This window comes from Oenanthe melanoleuca, chromosome 3 (assembly GCF_029582105.1).
Source record: "Oenanthe melanoleuca isolate GR-GAL-2019-014 chromosome 3, OMel1.0, whole genome shotgun sequence".
Taxonomy (NCBI): domain Eukaryota; kingdom Metazoa; phylum Chordata; class Aves; order Passeriformes; family Muscicapidae; genus Oenanthe; species Oenanthe melanoleuca.
The window spans coordinates 41,746,810-41,772,494 of NC_079336.1; the positions used below are offsets into that span (position 1 = coordinate 41,746,810).

At 38.8% G+C, this 25,685-nt stretch overlaps 1 protein-coding gene across 3 annotated transcripts in view; it reads right to left on the reverse strand.

Annotated features, from left to right (window-relative positions):
- ATG5 (autophagy related 5) overlaps positions 1-25,685 on the reverse strand; it is a 110,415-nt gene that overhangs the window by 24,834 nt on the left and 59,896 nt on the right. Inside the window, exon 8 of one of the 3 annotated variants that reach the window (XM_056486617.1) lies at positions 478-603. The exons of 1 other annotated variant lie outside the window; for it this stretch is intronic. In XM_056486617.1, coding sequence (XP_056342592.1) covers positions 479-603 — 125 coding nt within the window. In that variant the 3' untranslated portion in view covers position 478. Of the gene's footprint in view, positions 1-477; positions 604-13,924; positions 16,268-25,685 lie in introns of those variants that run through there. One more of the 3 variants, XM_056486616.1, reaches the window with a different exon arrangement.

Below are 25,685 nucleotides of genomic sequence, written 5' to 3' on the forward strand. Positions count from 1 at the left end.
CAAAGTCAGCCAGGATAAAAGCACCTCCCAAGCCAGCCAGCCAGCCCAGCAGCCACCATCCTCAGTCCAAGCCACTGCTGAAGCTGGAGAGCAACTGGGAATTGCAAAGAAGAGTGCTGCAGAGAAGCACCCCAGGTCAGCAGGAGGCCAGCAGCTGCTGGACTGGCTGCCACAGCCCTCCTCTGCCAGCAGCAGGGCACACCCAGCAGCCAGCCTGCCTGCCCTGCCCGGCAGGGATGCTTGCCTGTGTAGTCAGGACCTAACTTAAGACAGGAAAATACAAATCTAAGCAGCATGGAGGGATGTTTTGCAGGTTACAGTGATGCTGCCCATCCACCCTGAGCCTTCACAGGAGGCCTGGGCACTGGTGGATGAAGGAGGTCAGGTTTGGGATGTCTATTTACCCCCTCCCACAAAACCTGAATGGGTCTGAATGACTCAGCCTGTGCCAGGGTGCTCCCACAAGGCCCCACATACCTCACCAGGGTCTCTTGTGCAGCAGCCCCGTTCTGGTAAAAACTGCTGAGAATTCGGCACCCGGCCTCTCTACTTGTGGCTGGTGGTATTTCCCTTGCTGGGGTGATGTTGATGTTCGTAATGAAGCTTTGGCAGAGGAAGAGAGACATGTTGTAACCATTAGCAGACTTTACATTTAGAATTTATCTGAGGAAAGGACAAAGGATAACTCAGCTTGATTAGGTTTTTGTACAAGTTTGGGTCTACACTCTCCATTGTAGTATCAGTCCCAGTTTTCACCATTTTCTTCCTCTGACCCAGAAAAACTTGATCATGAAAATAATGTTAGTTAGAAAATAATGGAACTGATAAGTCATTGCAGGCACATGTGTGTCTCATTATACATCAGTTCGGTTTCACTATATATTTTACACAATGTAACATAAATTTCACTACGCACCACAAGTATTTCAATATGTGATAGTCAGAAAGTGGCAGTTTACACTAAAAGTTTCAGTATGTGGTAGGATATTTCAAATACTATAAATTCTCCTTTTAAATTAAATGCATTGTGTATATTAGTAAGAAATGCAGTTGTTTTAGTTTACTCAATGTGGTTTTCTTTCAGAACAGTATTTTAGTACTGTACTGTTCAATTGCCATGTTTATTTTATTAATACATATTAATGGATAATTAAGTGAAAATTCATTAAATATACACCACACAGGACTCAGGCAAGAGTTCAGTTTCTTAGATCTTTTATCTCAGCTCAATTTATACCATATTAACAAACATACTGTATTTACAGAAACTATATTAATGAAAAGAATAAACTTCCTGTTATGAGCCTGGTTTTTTAAATTAATTGTCCTTGAGCAAGTAAAATTTGAGGGATCTGAAAACCCCTGTGAGGATGAATTTTTAGCAATGGGCAGGCATATCCAGGGTTTGCACTGATTTGCCATTTATTGCAGATAATCACCATTTCAGTCATGACCAGCAGCAGAGGAGTCAGCACTGCCAGTGCTGTGCTGCTCCTCTCAGCTTTGATCAGTTGACCATAGAAATATCATTCCAATCAGGCCTTTTCCTAGCAAACCCCCTCCCAATTACAGAAAAGTTACTGAAAAGGGGTGTGCCACATGGCCCTGCTACACCACAAACCTCTGTCATAGAGCTACCACATCACCACTTTTTCACATGTACATACTTCAGTGCAGGAGAGTACATATTCCCTCTGAGAGATACTTGCCATGAACCAAAAGCATAACAAAAATAATCACATAGGTTAGGAAAGCCAAGGCACATCTGGCAGCAAGAACCATCTTCTGCAAGCTCAGTCAAAGCTACAGCAACACTTCCAGATTGGTGCAGCAAAGCAATTTTCCCACATCCTGTACCTACCATCAGAACTACAGAAAGAAGAAAAAAATTAGGCTAATTTTTGATTATGAATTCTCCCTCATCCTCATGTCCTGTAAACAGAAGCCACACCAAGAAGAGCCCCATGCAGAGTTCCATTTTATTCGAAAAACAGTCTCAGCAGAGATCATGGGGCAGTGCTGAACTCCAGCTCAAGAGAGAAACATCAGTCAGTTAGCTCTGCTCTGCCTTCTGCTCCTCAAGAGACAATCACACAGATAATTTCTAGGACTCTTCTCCCAGTCAGACCAAAATGTTAATGATCTATACTAAAGTTCAGTGTTCAGCAGAACCAGAGGCCTCATCTGCCCCGTTTCACATGGGGAAGACAAGGGTGACCCTGCACCGACGTGACTTTGGGCAAGCTACTTAGAGAGTTACAAAGGCCTGGATTAATTAAAAACTGGGTCCTTTAACGTAACTCCTTGCCCCATGGCAGACCCAGCAGACCTCATTGGCTCCCTGCCAAATAGTTCAAGCACCTCTTAACCAACCAAAAGGTAAAGAGCTTGGGCTGCAGCGTGTTGGATTTCAGCCCAGCAGCTTCAAATCTCCTAACCCCCAAGAGCAGCTTATCTATATTTGGAGGTCAGGGACCTCAACAAAACCCTGTTAACAAGTGCATGCTAGCACAAGCTCAAAAGTTTATCTCTCCAGATTGCAGCAGTTCCAGGGTTTCTTACAAGTGTGGCAAAAAGGGCTACCAAAGTAGCCAGCAACACACTCAGGACTGGCTGAGTCTGCTTCTGCTAATTCATTTGGCAAAACATGTCACCATGACTGCTTCCTTAGCTCACAGGAGCTGGAACTGAATGCATCCAATGCAAGTGTAAAGTTTGGCTACCCTACTCTTCCAAAATTGACAACCAAGATCCGCAGTTCTTCTTATCTGTAGTCTCTGACCATCGTAAGAAACAAACTGTGCCCCAGACACACAAATCAAAGCTCATGAGCTGTGTCAGGTGCTTACCAGGGACCAGGCTGAAGGAAATACAAATGTTTTGTCACATGTGAGGCCTGTGGACAGTTCAGGTTTGCTGTGATCACTTCTTTCATCCCAGACAGAGGCTGGGTGCAGTGGGAGCTGCCTTCCTGAGCCAAGCCTGAAGACCTGAACTATGAGTTTCCTCATCTGCCTCCTCCGTGGCTGCTGGGGAGCAGCCCTGCTGCCTGGCTGAGGGTCTCTGTTTTGGACTGGCTAAAACCTGGGCTCATATCTCCCTTCAATAAGATGTTTGGGATGAAATAAAGGTAATGTTTTTAAGTGCATGTCTATTTTGCACAACCAAGCCTGAGCTGACCCTGTTCCTGTTTAAAAAAAGGAGAAGCAACAACAGTGCAAGATTTCCCATATTCACTTGCTCCCGTGTTAGATCTGGGCTAAGATATACACAAAGCAATGTATTTATGCCCTAGATTCCACTGCTGATACTGCCAGCAAAAGCTAAATTACAGTGATTTTCCTCTAGTCAGGCTGCTAGTCCAACAAGTTTTGGAAGGAAGAAAATGTATTACACACATCCTCCAAGTCCCCTCCTAAGCACTGTCAGGCTATAATTTTAGCTTACTCTTATTACTTATCATGTATAATTGATGTTGAGCCATCCTTTAGCCATCATGAAAGTTACATTATCAAAGCTGTTGCATTACTTTCACTAATTCATCTTGCCCAAAGTTTTTGGTATTTCTCAACTGACAAGGCAGAACAGCAACAGAAGCTGACAAACCATATACCAACTCATTGATCAAATCCAAACCTTTTCATCTGACCCAATGAAGTTTCACTTGTAGGCTCAATCACACGACTTCAGGAAAAGACATGGCCATGTAGTATCCTCTGTGGTGATTTCAGAAGCAGCTGGCTTAGGCTCGAAGGACTGCAGTTTCATGTGTATCAATAACATTTAATAAAGGACTTTTCCATCCTCACTGACTGAAGAGTAGGACCATTCATAGTGTATAATTAAGTTGGTGAGCTTCTGTTGTTTTGAATATGACCTACCTTTTTTTTCCTCTTTACTCAGGTCTGACTGAAGGTAATATCTGCTTATCAAAATCCTTCTGTTGTGAATCAGTTCATCTCCATCTTTGCAAATCTGAGAGCGGAGATGCTCACAACAAACAGTTCATATTCCTGGTAGCTGAAATATCTCTATGGAACATCTCTGCTGCATTCATGTTTCATGGACAATTCTCTCTTTGAAGTCAACTTCTACAGGTTTTCACACAGAAAATTTTCACCAGTCTCATTTCCTCCAGCTGTAGCAGCAAAACATTATTATCAGCATTCAACCTTGCAAAGTGACACCTTAAAGAAAAAAGCTTGATAAAAAATGTTGTCTTGGCATGATGTGAAAATTTTTCACATGAGCAGCTTTCTGCACTCTTTTCTGTTGATCTTCATCAAATCAACATTTCTTAGTTTTAAAAATAGAACAAATATTGGTACTTCAATAACAGATTGCAATAAATAGCATTCTGCTCATCTTATGTGAGAAAAAATACCAGTTAGACGAAACCTCATTAATTTCTGCACGTCCCTGCCTCTCCCTGGTGTTTTCTTCAGGACAGAGGAAGCAGCTTTGTGTCACTTGTAAGACTGCTTGAGAGTTTTGGTGGGAAAAAGGCTTTTCCTCAATGTTCATACTATAGCTTTTGTATTGTGAGACATCAAAAAACTGCAAAATTCAGCACCTGCTGAATTTCGTCTGTGTGGACAGGGAGGCATTTCCCTGTTCTGGAATTGGGGTTTGCAATATTGTTTACAAGGATGGCAAACCTCCCAACTTCCATTTGCAAAATGCTCCGCAGATACAGATGAAAGCCATGAAGGAGGCTTGGTGGGTACTTTTCTATCTTAAGCAAGATGACCAAGCATAAAGAAACAGCTTGTCCATATAAAGGGTGCTCTGAGGACTGCTCTGTGGCAGCACAGTGCATTTTACCTTCTGGACAACTGCAAGAGATTATCAGATTATATATATATAATAAATAAAAAATTTATTATTATAAATAAATAATAAAAGATTATTTCTTGTTGAATGCTGGCTTTCTATACATGGAAATCTACTGGCTCCCACGTCCTGTAAGCATAGGATAACACTGAGGATAACACAAATTTCATTCTACCACAGTAACAGGAAACAGCAGTCAAAACCGGGACAGCACAGGCACGTGCACTGGAATCAGCAATTGTCCTCTGAAGCTGACATATCAAATCATATTTTATTTTTTAATTTTAAAAATTTAACATCCCATTGTTTTCACAGAGCTGGTGGATCCAAAGAGCTGGAGAGGAACAGACCAAATCCAAACAACTTCTTACATGCAGAAGCATCAGAGGATGCTGCAGTCCAGACTGTGTTTAGGAAACTCACGAGCTACATGGGAGTTGTACCTGAGATTCAGCACTGAGGGCTTTGGAAAGAATATTGCTTAAAAGGCACAAATCAATTGGCATAAAAAATCTCACAGGTCTCATCAAATCATGAATCACCACAGCCCATGCAAAAATCAAGCATTAAAAGCAAGACTAAATTCATTCTCAATAAGAGCCATCACAGATTCACACCTTCCCTGGAAACTGACACTTGGAATTTACATTTATCCCTCAACTGCTTCTGTGGAAATAATGACAACCACCAAAATGAAACTCAGAAATCAATCCAGATCTTTGTAGCACTCCAACGAGGCATATCCTAAACCCTGGGTGGTGGGAGAGGGAAGCCACGCTGTCTTTCTTGCTCAGTTAGCAATACCCCAGAGCACACTGAAAGTAATTACTTCCATCTGCCACACACAACCTACAAACCCAACAAAGGTACTGCTACTAGAAATCTAATACACCAGTGAGTAACCAGAAGCAACCTACTGCTTTCATTTGTGATTGGTCACAATGCTGTGGTGATGCCACAAGTGGAGTTCACAGTTAGCCTGTGCTTGGCAGGGTGAATGCTTAGTGCAAGTCTCCAGGCAGAGCAGTGTATCAGAAATGCCCAACCCACTGCAGAAATCACTTTTTTCCTTTCAGTCTGCCTCTGAGATGTATTAGATTAGTGAATTTTCCCCCTTCTTTTGGGAAAAAGCTGGTAATGACCCAATTATCTATTTGAAGAAAGATAACTGCTTTGAGATTATGAAGTTCTTTGTGCAAACAGCCACTGTTTTTAATAAAAAGTAATTTCAGGATAAGTGTAAGACTTCAGCAGGTACAAACATAAATTGAAGCAGAGCAGTTGCCATAGTTCAGCCCATAAAATACTCAGGTATTTATATGATCACTATTTTTGAGATTATTGACCACTATCAACCAGAGCAGAGATATCACTCTGTCAATGCAGCAGCACTGCCTTTCATTTCTATACATGTGACTCAAGCTGCTGCATCCATATATCTGCACCATTGCAACCCCTCCTTTCTAACAAGAGCACTGTGCTGGGTGGGGACGAGAAGTGAAAGGGAAATGAGCTGTAGGCATCATTTCAGTAGCTATTAAACTCTCAACTATTTGATAAAACGAGGACAAGTTCTATTTCTTTATGAGACTTGTGCAAAACATTCCAGGAAAAGCAAAGCATTGGTATCTGAAGGCACAACTTAACCTTTGAACTGCCTAACAATTTTCTTCTTAACCATAAATATAGGACTACATAGGCCCATCTTCCTTCCACAGGTTGGTGAGTGGCCACATGTGTTGTGCCTTGATCAAAACAAGGATAACTAAGATGATTCCCAGTTATTATACACAACTGAGACCAGACAACCATTGGCTTTAAGACTCAGTCCCATGCACAGAAGATGAGCTCAGATCGAGTTATCTGGAAAAGAGCAAGTTGCTGTTTTAGCAGGACTGGAAAAATTTTAAATAGAGGATGAAAACACACCTTTTTTAAGAGTCTTAGGAGCAAGTGTCAAAAGCCAAGTTCTCACATTTGCTAGAAACAGTATTTTAACTGATGAAGAATATGCAGTTCCTAAAGTCATCCTATGATTCCCCATGAATTGCTCAATAGCTGGGAAGTGGACTGGCTAGAGGCAAACAGGCTAAGGAGCCACTCTCCCATTGTTAAAATAATTGGGATGTCTCAAGATCCTCAGTTAAGATAACAAACTAACTCTTGTGGTCTGATCTTGCTGAAATATTTTGGATATTGTATTTCTGCCAGTCCAAGGAATTTTTTCTTTTTTTTGGACAAAAGAGGCAAAAGCAATAGATCTGCACGATGAATCCCCAAATAGTCACACCCCTAGTCAGATGGAACAGGATTTCTGTCTCACACTGCCCTCCCTTTCCTGGGAGCTGTATTTGTCAGACACAGTATTTTTCAGAAGGGAAAGTAGGATCCAGTAAAACACTAGTAATGTCACCTTCCACCAACCATACAGACTAACCTCAGCCTTATCAAAGCAGAGAAGAAAAACTGAGGGTGCTGCATTGTGTTGGTTCAAATTAAACAAGCCAAGCAGAGGATTTTTAAAATTTTATTTATGAGATGTGAAGAAGCTGCCTTCTACTCGCCAAACCATAGTGCTAAATACCTAAGACACTGCAAAAGGGGCGACTCTATTATTCAAAAAATATTTGTATGCTTTTGGTGGATTAATTGCATTTAACATTTTTGGTTAAACACACAAACAAGCACAGCTTTTTCTTGTTGCTTCAAATGAAGCCACAAAGAACAAAAGGCATCCAACTGAACCAATTTAGGTTTATAAACACATTAATTTTAAGAGCACTATGTGTACACTTAAAATGAATTTAAAGCAGTCGACCTTTGCAGTGCGATGCCCATTTTCACTGTATCCAAATTATCCATAAATCCAGATGCAAATTGTCACAGACACTTCTTTGGAGAGCTTGCAAAGTTAAAAGTTAATGTTTCCTATTAATTAATAATTGTTTTCAGCTGTTTTGGCAAGTGATTAAAACAAAGCGTCTGCCTTTAATGTTACAATATAAAAGTTTTCTTCCTCAGCGGCTTGAGCGCCAAGCAGGATTTGCCTCATTTGCAGGAAGGTGTCACACGTGATTGCTTGGGGCACTTGTAAGCAAATAAGGTGAGCGGCTATTGTACCTGCCAGGGCAGTGATTTCCACTCCACACCGGCCTGGTTCCGGCCAGGACAGGGTTAATTTTTGCCGTAGCCAGGAGGGGGCATGGCCAGGACCTGGAGGTTATTGTACCTGCTCAAAAAGAGCTCCCTTCTGGATCACAGCGTGGTGGAGGGAGCAGCTGGGTGTTGTCAGGGCTCTCCGTGTGAACCACTCACCTCTTTCTTGTGCCCTCTGCCATCAATATTGCTGCTCTTACTGTTCATTTTCTCATCTCATTGTTGTTTCCAGTGAACTGTTCTCACCTCAACCCGTGATCTTTACCTTTTTTGCCTCCCACTTTCCATCCCATGGCAGGGGGAAGGGGAAGTAAGCAAGCAGAGTACGGTTTGGAATGGTTTCAGTGGGAACACTAAATTGTGGAATGCCATTCCTAAACCATGACACATATTCATTAAAATTACCCACCAAGTGGTTTCAGAGGAACATCAACTGAGATAAATAAAAAAATGCTCCTCGTGTTAATGGTGTACCATGCCATGAAACAGTTGTTCCATAAGAAAACCATACAGGCTGTGCATCATTTAGCAAACCCTGCCATTTTGCAAATTCAGGATCACACACTCTTGAAAGTTTGTACAGCACAGCATGAGAGCATCTGTCCCTTCTGATGCCCAAGCCATCACACAGGTATTACTGACAGACTTCTTTGACACCATCAGCAGATGCTTCAACACAACCTCAGTTCTGATCAGCACCTGATCCACAGCAGGATTAAACATTGCTCTGAGAAGGATCCTCTACCATAAGGAACCTTCTAGACATCATCTTTTATTCCCAAGCTTCTATCAATTCATTCCCTCGGTAACACTGAAATAGAAGTTCTCCTGGAAGCTGAATATCCACATCCATGCAGAGGAAGGACAGCAGATTCATGGCAGAGGCTGATAAGCTCTGCTTGCAAAGTCAAAAGTACTGACATCAACATTAGCAGCAGTAAGACCCCCAGTCCTCTTCCCCAGACAACTTATTGAGAAACCTTTCACTTATGCTGCATCAAGAAGCTTGTGAAGTGATGAAAAGTACAGGATTTGAGTTTTCTCTCTTTCTGGTACATCATGGGAGGTTGCTGCTAGCTCCTCCTAGCTCTAGCTTCTCCCTCTAGTTTGAAAAACTTTTAAGGTGTTCTTCGGTTGTTTAGGTAGGAGTTTTTCAGAACAAACAGCAGGCTTTCTCTCTGCAAGGAAATAAACCCAGAAAAAAACTAAAAACTTGCTGAGCAGCAATGACGTCACTTGTACTAAGGAATTATTATTACCAGAATTCAGAAGAACCAGACTCAGGTTTAGTTCAGCCCTTATCTTGGGCAAGGAGATTTTTCCACCAGAACAACAGCCTTACCACATGATCTGAATGGCAGAGGGATACTTGACCACTTCAGGCAAACAGTGACCCACCAAAACCCTGAGCAGAGACAGCACAGGCAGGAGTGTTCTCTTTTTCCTGTAATTCTATGTGACACTGCATTAAATATTTCTCAAGAAGTTTCCAGCCACACCATTGACAATTAATCTTACCTAACTCCACAGTGAAATTTCATAAAAATGTTAGTGTCTTATTTGTTTCAAAGAATTAGCAGCAAGGCTAGTCAACAAAATGATCCCATGCCTGAGGTTACTTCAAATCCCTGAAGCCCTATTTGACATAAATAACAAAATAACATAAATCCTGCAGGTAAAGATGAACATTCAGTTTCATTCCTATTGGATCAAGACACACACTTGTGCCTACAGCACATCTGGAAATCCACAGTATATATTCATCCCTCCCTGGCCAGTGCCAGAGAAAGCACTCCGCTGCTCCCAGAGACACTAGCAACCTGTTTACCCTGGGATAAGAGGAGGTAAAAAGTTCCCTATCTTGGGGCAGCTCTGAAAAGCTTACGCCCTTGTTTATGATGTGGCAACTGTGGCACAAGCCCATACATTAAGGTGTTAAGGATCTTCTCCTTTATTGATGGTATCCACATTCATTTCAGCATAGCACCCCACAACACATTAGGATCAAAGCAGAGCACATAAATATATTAAAATTCATTTCAAGCATAGATTATACCAAGGAAGCATTTTTATCCCATCCAGATCATAACTTGCAGCAAAAATCTTCTTGTTGATGCTACACACTCAGTGCCTTTTATTACTTCAGCATTTTCTAATGCTGAAGAATAAACTCCCTTTAAAATATAAACAATTTTTTTTCCTGAATGCTCAAGTGCCCCGATACCATCAAGTGGCATTTTGGAACAGGAGCCACTGTGGTTTTGAGCACTGTTAATTGCCTGCAGTGACACAAGCAAGGGCTGAGCTGGGCGTGGGCAAGGGAGTTGTGCAACACGCATCGTCCATTCCCTGCACATGATCTCTGTGAGGTTTGCTTTTTCAAAGTATCCAGACAGCTGACTACACAGAAACAGCAAAAACAGCCTGAATGAAGGCTGGGGATACTTCTATGTACATGAGTGCCAGTTTTTAAAGAGAATTTAATTGACACCTTGTATTATCTTGTTGGAAGCTTGTGAGGCTACCCCAGAACTAGTCTCCATTAGAGGTGTGGCAGAGAAGCTTGAAAGACCTAAATTTCAGAGACCCCCAAAATGACAGCTGGAGATCATTATCATCATGCTCAGTAACTATAGTTCACCTGATTTGTTGTCCAATGCATGCAACAACAAGAACAACAAAAGGGTTGCATGCTGGAAAATTGAGGCATCTAGTTTGGGGAAGGAGGGAGGGAAGAGTGCAAGTAGGTAAGCTGCAGAGAACTATTTTACCCTGTACCTCCAAAAGACACTGATCCCAGTGTGATCTATGGAGGCCAGAAGGGACACAATTCATGCTGCACTTCCCTGAGAAAGCCAACTGCAGCAGAACCCTTGAGTGCATTCAAGTTTCAGTAAGAGAAAGAATAAAACCCAAGAAATTCCTGTTATTGGCATATTAATTAAAAACACACTATTTATATTTCAAGGGAATTGTAAGCTGACCCATTAGGATTGTTCCTTCTTACCACTGAAATAATTGAACGCACAACTAAAAGTAGGACATCACTAATTTCACTGAAAACTGGCATAATGATTTCTTACCAAAGGACATTTCCATTTGAGCAATAAATTAAGGGGTTTTTTTTCCTTTTTTTTTTTTTTTTTTTTTCCATTGCCATTATGGCTATTCTTCCAGTCATTTTCTCAACAGTATAAATTTTCTCATCAAGTATAAATTTATATACAATAAACCAAAACTGAAGTTTCCATAGGGGAGCAGACCTCCCAGACTGGCAGAGAAACTGCTTGGGTGGCTCAGCAAAACCATGCCTCAGCAGATGTCCTTGTGTATCTTCATATTGAAAGGTGTTGAGATGTATAGTGCAGAAATGTTGATGATTACAATGGACACATCCTCTTTCTACTGCCTATACAGACTCATTACAAATATTGACATCTTGTTCTACAACTAAACCCCATATGATGGAATTTCATTCTGATTGGAAAATGAAACAGAAAAGGCTTGTGACCAAAACTGGGTTTGGTATTTATTACCCACATTGAAAATGTATTCTGCTGTACTGTATGAAACATTCAGAACAGCGTAAAGGAAAACTTCAGAGAAGCAAAACAGTAATTTTCATGAAAGAAAGGTCCTCTAGTGACTCATCCATCCATCCCCATTTTCCAACATACAATGTATTGGAACAGTGACCTGTGGTGCCTGTGCAGGATGTTTTCTGCAGCACGACTCCCCATTCTGACTCCTCTCATGAAGGAAGCCCAGGCTGAGGATCTGCTGCAGAGGAGGAAGCTCTGAAACAATTCCTGTAAATAAAGGCCTTCTTCAGCAATGTGCTAAACCATCAAAGTTAAATACACACTCAGTGACTGCTCACTCCAGGCAACACCAGAGGTGCCAGACACTTTGTGCCTTAGGTGAAAGCCATTGCACTGTATTCATGGAGAGGATGGAAAGGAAAGGACATGGTGGGAGCTGTAAGGTGATGAGTGAATGAGAAACCTGGGTGAGATCAAGAATCAGCTCTGTCATTTCACTCCCCACAAAGTATTTTCTCTCAAGCCCCACCTTCACTGTTTTTTAATTCCTCTCGTTTCCCTCTCCTCCTCTGCACCCTTCTGTCACTGCTTTCCTACAGGGCCACCCAGTTTGTGGTAAAAGCCAGCAGAAATGAACTCATCCTCTGGTGGTGAAGGAGGAGCTGTGCGAGAAGTGTCAGGGAGGGCCCCAGAGATGGGCATTATAGTCACACACAAGGCACCGATGGCAATCCTGCTCGGGACAGACGGGAGCTGTGCAGCCAGGGGCAGGCACAGCCTCATCACTACTCAGCCGAGGTCAAGCAGCAGCTAAACAAAGAGAAGCTGCAAATTGAAGAAGAATCTGCAAGGGCCAGGATTCATATAAATGAATATAAATGATAAAATGGTGGCTGTGGAAATGGTGAAGAAACCGTATGACTTCCTGTGTCATGCCATGATTTCAGGGCTTCAGGTTCACCCCCATGGCCTGATCCCCTCCTCCTGTTTGCCTTGTACAGACTTTAAAATTAAGGAAAACCAGCCTATTTTGCTAATTTTGAGCTGTGGAAAAAATTCAGTGAGGGCGTGTGTACATATGACTGATGGAAATCAAACCTCTGAAGTGCAGATTATTTTAATTATAGTTAGAAAAGCATGTAAGGTGCAAGTTTCAGCCAGATAGTTTCCATTCTGATCTTTAATTTTGTAGTAATAAAAATACTTGAGTGCCTCTGTCTAGCTGAAAGAATAACAAGTTGTCTGGTTTGTTATGTCATCTGGGACACTAAGTAACAATATACACAAGGAGAAATTATATACATATCTGTACAAAATAAGGCAGCACCAGCTCTCACTCGTGCACTCTCTCCACATGTCTTTCACTGTAAGGCAGCCACTGAAGGGACAGGTTTAGTGAACAGTGTTACTGGCTGCTTTTTCCCCCACTGATTTTCTTTGAAAAAGAACCAAGCTTCCAGAGGTTTCTAAGAAGTGCTTGTGAACTTGTACAACACACTTGACATAACTCTAGCAAGCGATCCTCCCAATCCCAACAGATGTAAGCAAACTACACTGCAAACACGCTTCACCCTTTCCAACATGCTGTACTCAGTTATGGTGAGAGCTCAGGGTATATGGAGTATTAGTAGCTAGATCACAGATTTGTTTCCACAACATATTCGTTCTATTATTGACCTAGTGAAGTGATGCAAGGATTATGGCTTTGAACAACTTCAGTGGAAAGTGCTATTTAAAACTGGACACATTTTGGCAGTTTCAATTGCAGTCAAGATCCTCCAATGTTAACGTGGTGTTATTGCCTCTTTTTCTACCCTAAGTGGTTTTTTATACATATAAATGCTACTAAAACCACACCTTTAAACTCCATATAATGCTAGTTATTCTATACATATAAAAACCTGACATACACCGAATTTTTCATGCAGCTGTTTGCATAGCTGGTTTGTATTCCTTTGTGTTCTTCAATCGATACTTTAGAGAAACTGGTGTTTCATTTCACAGTTAAAGGAAGTGAATTACTTGAATTGTAGAGACGTGAAAAGCAAGGGAAGGAGAGAAAACATCTCTCCCATTTTAAACAAGCTAATTTGATAGTGTAACTTGAAAGTACAGAAATCTGAAATCTAGTTCTGAATGTTTTTTTACCTCTCTCTCTCGAGATATTACTCAGGTTTAGTGTGACATTTTGAAATGTCACCATGCCTATCTCAAAACCAGATATTTTAACACAGAATAGATATCTACATGCTTTAATTCAGAACCCATTCTATTGTGATAATATTCTAAGAACCTCTTCTAAGAAGTTCCTGCTTATTAAGTATTAGTAAAATACTCTTGTCATTCCTTGACAAAGATCCTTATTTAGCTGGAAATAAAGACAGACTCAAACATTGTTTTATTTTTTAATAAAGTTTAAATAGTTAAAGTAAGAGGAAGGAGTATGTTTTAAAGCCAAGCTATTTCTTTGTTCCATGCTAGGCCTTAAAGTCGGATTACTGGCAAATACGGGCCACGAGAAGAGATGTATACTTAAAATGCTGGTGTAGAAAATATTCAAATATTCAGTGACTCACCCCAGATTACCTTAAAACAAAGGAAACACAATCTCTACAGTTTTTGAAATGTATTGCCTCTTATCCTGATTAATGGAAAAATTATCCCTACAAAAGATTTTTTTTTTTAAATATGAAGACTCTACAAAATATTTGCTTTATCCATTGGCAGGACTTTGAAAATCTCCAAAATATTTAGATATGTGTGCCTAAGGAAGTTTATAAATGCCAATCCAACACTGTAACAAAAATTCCAAACAGAACTGGAAATTGGAATAACTCAACTAAATCATCCCACCGTAAGAATATTATATTTCAATTCTGCATAAACACAGACCAGCATGGTTTGTTTTGTTTCAAAAATTCTTCATGTCCTGCAGAATACAGCATAGGTTTGTTTCATTAGTACCTTTACCCTTCCATTTCCTTAATGCTATTTCCTCATTAACATTTAAAACAGTATCTAATCTGTCTATGACTTTTTCTGCCCTCAGGGCTCTTCTTAGCCTCAACCCTATCCTCACCCATGGAGATCCTTCCCCTCTCACTTCAGAAAGAGGTTTTTGTTCATTTGATTGATTCTCATTTTCTTCTTTTTCAGATACAGGTAAGTATCCTACCATAAAGGAGCATGGAAACAAATGGGATCAGCACTGGGAATTACCAGAACATTTACAAGCCAAGACTGTGAGTATGAGCTTCGACAGCCACTATTTTTGGAAGAAAAATGTCATGCGTTCTTTATATTGGATAATATTTGACAGATTGAATAATATGTCTACTATAAACATAATTTTGTGCCACAAACAGCCACAAACTGCAGACAAAGCAACAGAGCACAGAATTTGATGAATTTAGAGTAACACAAAAAGAAAATAAATAAAATTGGAAGAGTTCGAGTAGCATCTGCAATGGTAACAAACATTTAGAAACCAAAATGATCCAATAACCTAAAAATACATCTGCTACACTAAGAAAAAAACTGTGCATTGAGATTAGAAGCTTCCAAGTTGTGGATTGATTGCTCAGGGACCGCAGATGTAAGAAAGTATTAGCTTGGAAAAGCCTCAGCTTTCCAAAATTCAAAATCATTAAAAAGCAATCTGTTCATGATTCTATGATTTCACTGCTTCCTAGTCTATGGGAATAAACAGCAGGATACAATCCTGTTTGCAACATCCATGTAACTTGTTTTAAAAAAACCAAAACTTTTTAAAGTAAATTAAGAAAATATACTCTTAAAGAAAAAAAAATTAGATGAGCACAAAGAAATGCCATGATGAATCCTGAGACAAATTATCTGACATCATTGCTAGTCTATGAAAACTGGTTTGAATAATAAACACTCTGCAGTATTCAGTGACAGCATACAAAAGTATTTGTAATTATTAAGTTGTGCATGTTTTTAACTGACAAAACATGCTCACGGGCTCACTTTAAAATCTCTCACTGCTTGTTATCAAAGTTAAAAGATCATTTGCATACCAATACATATACTGTAAACATGAACTTCTCATTAAGGAAAGATGGATTTACAGTAATTTGATCTTTTACAAAAAGCTATTGGTAACCAAATCTCTCAGTGTCTAACTTTCTAGAAAATTAAACCAATGTTTCCACCCTCAAAGCTGAAACACTACCTCTTTAGGAAACAGCCCTGTTTATTTGTTAATCAGAAATACAATCAAGTGGCATATTTCCATTTGCTCTTCGGCTGACAGTTTCAGCTTCATTATATTTTACAAGAAAACAGCAGACTTGCAGAAGTCCTGTAAATTCTTTCATATCGCAACTGATTTAATTACAGCAGTGAACAAATGCAGCAGTGATGCAAAATAAGATCAGCCCAATTGCCCTTATCTGATGATAGGATCTCTCTTCCTGTTTGGCTTACAGCAGTGAGGACTTCTTGTTTTGTTTCGGCTTTTTGTTGGTTTCTTTTTTTCTGGTCAGGCTGCCTCTGTCAAGACTGACAGAAGCAAGAAGTTGACATGCCCTTAGAATTCCAGCTTGAGAATGATCCTCATAGGAATATAGCTGAGTTTCAATCAGTAGGTCGGGGAATGATACTAATGTGGAGAAAATTATCTGGATAGCTCATATGTTCGCTTAGCCACTGAATGGGTGTTTCCAGCATTGGCTCAATTCCATGAATCATCACTTGAGTCTTCTGCTCTCCATCTAATTCAAAGAAAAAGAGAAACCACTAGTATACCATTCAAAGTTCACAGAAAGATTAAACATTTACTCATACTTAATTTACGGTAGATTTAATTGGTGTTAACATTTAACAGAATGAAGGGTAGGAAATATCAGTGTGGAGAGAGCTGAGACTTGTATCATCTGAAGCAGAAACTTTGAGTTACAATTAATTCCAAGAAAAAACTGGAATTACATGAAACTTAATGAAAGTGCTACTCTTCTTTATTAGTTGCAAGAGAGTTTTCTTTAATTCCACAGTGATCCCAGCTTGTTGTCAACCCAGTTAAGGCACATCCATCTCACCCAGCTGTAAGGCATATGAATTTTACACAAATCATGCTTAAAATGTTGAGCTGCCTAAAACATACTGCTAAGTTGTACTCTTAATACTGTGATCTCCTGAAAGAGCTGGACTGTGTATAATATAGTACATGTATTATTCCTGAAGAAATTTTGTTTTGCTAAGAATAATTTACATACATCACTAGCAATATTTCAGAGTTACTCCAAAGGCAGAGTTGGCACCGGCTTTTTCTCACTTAGTTTCATGTCTTGGAAAAGCTAAGCTAGCAAATGGTTCCCACTATAACAAGAGTATTTTCTAAGAATATTTCAATTCTTTTTATTTATACTTGTCCCGGAGGATGCAAGTACTTTGATCCTTTGATTCAAATGATGGGAACCAGCTAAAGCAACTGACATAACAGTCATGACATGAACTAAAACAACAAAAAATGAAAATTTATTTCAGAGACAAGGGATTAGAAGAGCATATGAAATATGCTTCAAATAATGGTTGGGGGGAAAAAGTAGGCAGTGACCTTTCACTCATTTTATTCTATACTATGGCATTCTCACATGGACCTACCACAGTGAAATCCACATTCAAAAATCCACATAGTATTACTGCAGTCACTAATTGGCATTTTATATCCCCCTCCAGTGAATTTATTACAGAGCAAACCACCATCCTCACCAAGAGCTGCATGGAAAAAAGCAAAATCTAGAAATGTAGATACCATTACTGGTTCTTTCATTCAGCGGCCCCAACCGTAGTGTAATTTCTATTTTATAACACAGATAAAATCAGCTTTGTTTGGTAGCCAAAATGATTTGACAGCTGCCTGAAGAAGTCTGTATAACCAGTTCTCTATGCCTACACAGCTAAATTATGCTGGTAAAAAAATCATCCTTAAACACATAGTTGACTTAATGCTAGTAATGATTCTTCCTGCAAGAGCAGACTGTTATGTTCGCTTAAAATAAAGCATTACACTATTGCTACTTGTCACCTACATACGGTATATTCTATACAAAGTCTTGATTCTCTAAATGGCATAATACACACACTATCACACTAAATTAAGCATATAAGCACTTGCTGGTTTCTGGTTTTATTGCAGACAAGTCTGAAGAACAAGGCACATAATTTAAAATCCAACTTCTGGTATTTCAAGCCAAAACAGGTATCTATTGGGCTGAAACACTCCCAGACAGATTGTCAAGAGAATAAACTCCAAAACTAAAGATCCCAGAGATCCAATTGTGGTGGTGCATTCATTCATTTACAACACCAGTTTTTTTTTTTCTTCTTAGAAGTTAGGGAGCATCTAAATGTTTTTAAGTAACCTCCAAATATATGTATTTAACACTTTAAAACGAAAACCTACCTATGGTATTCTTTAAACTGGTATGAGTTAGTGACTTTTAAAAATGTTTCATAGTATTATATAATTTTCAAAACAACTAATTTGCATAAAACCAGATGACAGAATGCATCTGAATATTTTTAGCCAAAACTTGCAAAAAATAAGATTAAAAGCTTTAGAATGTCAGTATCATTTTCTTGCCATTGGAAGAAATGCTTATAAATCATAAACACTTTTTTTGGCTCTTCCATTACTGTGCAATATAATATTTTGTATGTGTGTGCATGTGCCTACTCTTGCTTAAAAATGAACTGCAGGTAGTAATCTTGGTCTCTCCATTCCTTACCCAGCTTTGTCCCTTTCTCATACAAGTCTTTTATTCTGTTCCTTGGCAAACTGAGAAAGCCTCAGAGGTCAATGAAGAATTTACAGTTTAATTAAAATCTAATCTCTGCATTAGCATTGTTTGTGCTTTAGTATTATCTCTGTCAAAGCATCACTTCTCCCTAATTCCTTTTCCCCTTGAGGCTTGACTGAAGAGATCTTATCTCCCAATTCTGTATTTACTGCAGCTTTCTTTTACAAAATCCATTGTTTTTACTTCAACATTCTTCTCTCCTTTTGTTACTAGGAACCATAAACTCTCACTTAAGGCACATTTACTCAAACTTTCCTCAACTTTCATGTTTTCCATCACACATTATATATCTGATTATAAATCAGAGTCTCTCTCATAGAGACTCTTCTCTACTTTTTGTAGAAAAAAGTTGTAAACAGCAAATACACTAAAAAAATTACTGAAGAGTATTCTTGTTTTGTCAACATTTCCACTGAGAGTGATCTGAGTCCTGAATGATCTGCTAGCTATCATGAAAACGTCATCCACCTGTTTCAGAGATATGATAGACTAATAGATTGACAAAATTTTCTTTCCATGATTTTAGATGCATCTTGACACATCAACCGCTCTCCTCTTCTTCCCCACCCCATAGAATCTTGTGATTCTATGATCACAGGAAGCCTTTCTAAACTGACAAAATGCATCTACAAAGTGTACAAGTTACTAAACACAACATATATTAAAATTAGTGGTATAAAATTTAAACTACCTAATTACAAAGAGTAATGCCACTATATCATTGGATAATGCCTGTGAAAATTAGAGCAAATAACTGCTCATCTGCAGTGCACAGGATCCAGACCTGATGGTATCATTACTGTCAATACCCATTCTACAATGTTCAGTAATGTAGTGAAAAAAATCCAAAACCACTAAATTCTCCAGTAACCTCACCAACTTTTTTTGTCCTCTTAAAATCCTTTCAGAACTGAGTTACATGTTACTTATCACATGACCTAAGATATATTTTTTTTTTTTTTTTTGCTTTGCTGCAAATTACTCTGGGGAGTAAGATGAAGTGGAAATACCAGAAAAATAAAAGCATAGCAATATATGTTTTGTAAGTTTTCACAATGCTACTTAAAATCCGAGTATTTCTATATTACTGAAGTGATGCACAAGTAACAAACACTGTTTTGGCATTCGCAAAAAAAAAAAAAAAAAAAAAAAAAGAAAAAGAAAAAACAAAAAAAACCTCTGAAAACTAAGTAAGTCATCTATCAGAGTGGTTGTCCCAAGATTAAAGGATTTTCTTTCTGCTTTCCTTGTGGAGTTGTATCAATAGAGAAGGTACTATAGCCCCATCAAGTTACTAGAGGCAAGCTCTAAGCACAGACGATAAAGCCTTTTGGTAAAACTTAACAATATTCCATCTCCAGAAGACAGATGACTATGCTTACATGTCATGTACTAAGACATTTCTGAGACTTTTAGCTCACTTAACTTAAATCCTAACTCAAGGCTGCAACACAAAGTGTTGACCAGACCCAGGCTAAGTAATCAGGTCATGTAAAGTCAGAAGAGTTTTCCGGCTCTGTACATAAAATTGAGCGAAACAAGAACCTCTGAAGTGAAGGGCTTAAGAAGAGATCTGCTTTTCTGTCACCTATAAGGCTCCATGTTCCTGATGAGTAAACACTTCAAGAAAGTACTGGCACTCTCTTTTGCAGATAGGCATCTGGTGGAAGCAAGCAAGAGAGAGTGGCCTGTTGCATCTTGAGTGAGCCCTTGAGAGAGTGGCACAAAGCCCTCCTCAACCTAAGGCAGCTTGAGTCCACTCTCTCTCGTTTAAGGAGAATGTCCTAACTACAATATTCACTGTTGCTAATCCTCAGCTTCCTTTAAAACCCCTCAATATCCAGGAGTCAGCAAGACACAGCAGAAGAACAAACAAGAAAATTTGCAGATATCAGAGAAGGTGTCATGGTATCACATTATCACATATGTATCATTTCTCTTTCCTTCAGCTATGTAAGTTGTTGCTTGCAAAGTAAACTGCTCAGTATTAGGAAAATCAGCTTCTTCAGCATCAATTCAGATTTTGGCGCACAACCACTGATGCATCTAAATAAAATTTTCTACTGAGTTATGTTATTATTTAAAAGAAAAAACTGAAGATGGAGATAAAAGATTGGTTTAGTTTTCCAGCAGATTCAAGTGCCTGAGAGCAGAACAGCTAGAAGGCACTGCTTCTGTCACAGGTACTTATTTCAGCTGGTTTTTACCCAGATTAGCACCTCAATGCTCACCACTGCTGCAGTGACATACTCCCTTTCACCTACACAAGATCAGCTCCTCTAGCCAGACTACATCTGATGTACCACTTAAAATTCTTTAGTGGGATGAAATACCTCCCTTCTGATTTGTGGCCTCAAGCAATCACCTGTCAGGGCAATTTAGCAGGCTTAAATCCCTTAACTGATAGACAATACAAGATATTCAGGCTTTAGCAAAAGTGCCCCTGCTGGAGTACTCAATTAGAGTCCTCAGAATGCAAGTTCTCTGCATAGTAAGTCCTAGCATCTGCCTGTAGTCAGAGGCAGCACCATTTATAAAATTTGCTTTACAACTCTAAAAAGGCAAATAGAACCCAGTACTTCAAATTAGAGGAAACAATGCATTTCTTGTACTGTACAAGGCCACAGGACTATAGATATGTGTAAGGAATAAGCACAACCAAGTTCCATGCAGTAGCAGCATTTTAGTAGTGTAATGAATGCCAGCTTTTCCAGCTGTGAAGTGGGCCATAGACATTTGGTCGCTTTTCTTCAGAAAATATCACTGCTCTGGAGAAGATGGTACTAAAGGTGTTCCTGACAATAGGCTATCCCGCATTGTAGGAAAATTCACCTTGGGACAGCATTATAAGGAGCAGAATTTTCTTTTTGTGACTGTGGTGTGGCTGCTTTCCTCCCCATTTCTTCTGCTCCCCAGATTATCTGGCAGGGGAACAGTGTGTGCTCAGCACCTGGTGCCTTGGACATCTCTGAATCTGAAGAGACACGCCAACACCTTCACTGGAAAGATTTTAATCTACCACTGTAGGATCTCTTAGGAAATTACTTACAGAAATATAACGTGCTTTGTGTGAGTAATAGCGTGCAAGCACTAAGTTTGTTACTGAAAGATACTGCTGACCCAATTTTGAAAGCCTAGAGCCAAAGCTGGGCAAGGCTAAATCTCTGGTAAGCAAAAGGGAAAATTTCCTTCTTAGAAGCCAGGCTTCTGATCTGGCACTAAGAATCACACATGAAACTGTGCACTTATTTACAAGAGACTACTCTATATTAGCAAGCAAATTCAAAGACTGTGTTCTAATTTGTAACCACATGTGGTAGGAAAGCACTGGACAGTGGCTGAAGTTACTCTTCCCCTCTCTAGGCATCTCAGGTTGGATATTCTAGGACATACAGAAATGAAATAGTCCCAAACAAGCCTCACAGTCTAAAGAAATTCTCTGCCAGTGACTTCAGCACTGGTAGCAGAAAAGAAAAACAAATATTTGATGAATGTACTTCACTTTTTTGCACTTTTAAGTAGGTAGCATCTCTAAAAACCCTCAAACCTCAATAAGGTCAGCAATGGTTTAATTTGTTAGCCCTGAAACTTGATGAAAAGCATCTACCTCGTTTAACAGTAACCTGTCCAAACAGCTCCAATGTCCAATTTTAAAATTGACAAAGGATACTATTTACAACAAAACAAGCTTCACAATTATTTTTACTGTGTGTGCTACAAAAAAACCACATGTTCATAAAATATTAAAAAAAAAGTTAGGCTAAGGAGCATTTATGAACATTTTCACATCGTTTTTGTAGTACATACCATAGGCAGATACCATATATTTTTTAATTCGTGGCAAAATAATTCTTTGCTCAGTGGGCAACCATAGCTACAGAATGAATCAAACCTATGTATAGATTAAATATTCATGCTTTACTTTTCCTCAGTACCTTAAAAAAAGTATTAGAAACTAACACATATTATTACAGGTTTTTCCATTCATAAACTGCAATCTAACTGGAACATCTGCAATCAGTTTCCATCACGTGTATGTGTAATAGTGACCAAGGTACAGAAATACGGTGAGGTGTTCTGATTCCACTGTAATGACAGCCTCAATATAAAGGGACCAAATAGAAAAATAAATTTGTACACTGAAAAAATTTTACTTAATCAGCTGAGTATTCACAAGAGCTCAATACCTATTGTCATTTCATGGGAAGTACATAAAAAGTTGATTTTGGTGAAATCTCATGGCCAAATGATATTCTGCTCTTTGAATGAGCCCAGCACAAATATATCGGACAGCAAACATGTTCCCTTTACTAAAACCAAAGTTCTACTTCTACTTTTAGTACTTTGGTACTAAAACTAAGTATTTCATAGCATTTCAAGTATTTCATTATATAGCTTCAAGGTCTAAGTTTACTACATGAGCAGGGTTCTTTTAGTTAGAATTTAGAATTTTTGAAGTAAAATCTTATGAGCTTTCAGAAGCTTCACACTATCCTATTTCAGCCAGCATATCTCAAGCTGTCCTTACTTTTCTGTGAATTCCATCTTGTGCAAAAATGACCCTGCTTGTAACAGCAGTAGGCTCTATTGCTAGAAGTGACTCATTTTTCATAGTGATCTTAACATACTTTTAACCTCACTTCAACTACACAAACTACCAAAATCCTTATTCTCTTCCTCTCCCCCAAGTTGGAATGACGATCAGTTTAAGGAGACACACATGATACAGTGGATCACGTCAGCAGATATGCTGTTCAGTATCCTCTGACCAAGAGCAAGAACACACAAAGAGTTCTGCAAAGCCAACTCTACAACAGCCTAGCCACAACAAAAGGTTCCTCTGACCTCAAAAATTTTAGATGCTGATATGTGACATGAAAGCACAGGACTGACTTATCCTTCCTGCCTACATACCTCACCAGCACTGGGGAAAGCCACTGAAGCCGACTTCAGGTAAAGAACTCACACACATAAATACAAGGTCAGTGCATTCATTATTCAGTACAAATTTCTTTCTCAAAATGTCAAAATGATTCCGTGTCTGAAATAAGAATTGTTCCAAACACAAGATGTGGTTTGGAGAATAAGAACTACAGTTTCTGGATAGACTCTAGCTGCCCGACGTGAATATAAATAAACCATGACACAGATTTAGTTACCTGTCAGGAACAAGACAATATCATTCATTTTAACCATTGGTAGTAACATGAGTTAAACTGCTCCAACTGAAAGTCACAGTTTTCCTAAATGTCTCTTTTCAGCTGGGGGTATGGTAAATAAAAGCAACAACTTTATATTTTGTTTTCTCTTTTAAAATGAATGTTAATTTTTTATACTTTGCTGAACAACCTACAGATAACAAAATAAGAGTGTTCAAACTGTTTTCTGATTCATTAAGTTGATTTTTTAAATTCTTCTCCAAAATAAAGAGTTAGAAACATCAGTCTCTCGATCCTGGAGTGTTTTGTCACTCATATTACAGATGTCAATTTAACCCTTGCAGTGCCCTCATCTTACCAGAGCACCTCAGAAGAACTACTTGTTCGAAATGCTATGATAGAACTAGACCTGCATCAACTTCAGTGAACTCTATTCTTGCAGAGTACCTGACTACGAAAGCCCAGCCCATATAAATATGGGCTGGTATTACATCCATATCCACTAATTTAGCTTTAATTATTGATCTATTTCTTTACATGATTTTGACACAGGCCAGTAGGCTGGTATCTTTGTGATCTTCTCATGGTATAAACATCTCAAGTTAGACATCTGTGACTTAACAGAGGGCAAAACTTTCTTTGTCACAGCTCTTACATGATTACATTCCTTGGATGACCCCAGGCACAGTCCAGCCTTCTCTATCCCCAAAATAGAAGTGCAATATTATCATATGCAATATTACCATCATCTACATTAAATATCACTAAAGATTATTGAAATCTTGAATACTGAAATTAAATCAAATATTTGGCATCACCCATTCATAATTTTCTTCTCCATGCAATTTTTCTCTCTTGTTATTTCCTGTCATCTTTATCTCAAGTCTATCCTCAGGTTAGATAGCCACATTTCTGAAACATAGCAAAAAAAGCACATTAAAGTCATCACCACAAGTAAAAGTTTATGATGCTTTGGAACAGGGTATGAGAACTTGGCTTACACTTCTAATCTCATAGGAGCCAGAAAGCATGTAAATGACCTAGAAAACCTTTTTTCTAATCCACTCAAAAAGTTTTTAGAGAAAGTGAATTTGGCCTGAAACACCACTGAGCAGACTATTTTCAACAATTCCCCAAAACAGTTAACACTGACACTAACACCATGTAAGACAAGGGAACTTTTCCTTCTGTTAGGAGTTCATGCAACTCAATGGAAAAGCAGATAGAGGGTGGAAATCAGTTAAGTAAAGCTTAACCTAACTTTGCTGTCATTGCTTTTTAAGTATTTTATTCTTGTATATTTCATATAAGTTTTTAAAATGGGGTTCCTGGAATAAGTCCCAAACTAATTTGTGATGGAACCCTAAGATACTTTCCTTAAAAATCTGACATCTTAGTCTTTAAAGGACTTTAGAAGACCTTACAAGGCCAAAGATGCTTCCCATCAAACTAGCTTCCCATCTAGCTTCAGGCAGAATAAAAAAAAAGGCTAAACTCCCAGGAGATATTCTTATAACCCTTCTTCCTTAGCATCAGTTGCTGAACTAACAATAAACCTGTGGTATTTTATAAAAGACTGAGGTTAGCAGCTGAGTATTATAAAACAATTTTCCTCAATGCACTAAGTTTGGCCATTCATATGTGAACAAAGTGATAAAGTTCAATGTAAATTGTGCTGCTCTTCCATGTAACAAGCAAGCACACAACACATTTAGATACATGAGGAACAGGCAGGGTGTGCATGAAAAGATAAACACTTGAATGTGTGACAAATTGATGCCAACTCATCCATGATGTGTTTTCCATTGTGAAAAGAGCTAAATCACTTTTAGGAGTTGTGTAGCTTTTTTGAACAGCAGGCATCTTGACTTACAATAAGTTAACCCTTTTATGCCCTATGCCCTTAATTAGATTTGAGGTTAGCCTTCCCTCCAAACAGTGTACAACTGACATTCAGAAATTAGAGTTCTCTATCTACACGGCTAGGGAGCTAAACATGATCAGTGTGGTTCTTGGGAAAAGAAAAACACCACCAAAAATAACATTTGATATTTATCTCTATAAAGTTTCATTTAAAGCAAATCAATTTGCTCTAAAAGACCTCGTTACTAATAGTTTGTAAGAACTTTTACAATGTCATTGTTTTGAAAATACTATTATGCTAGACAGTT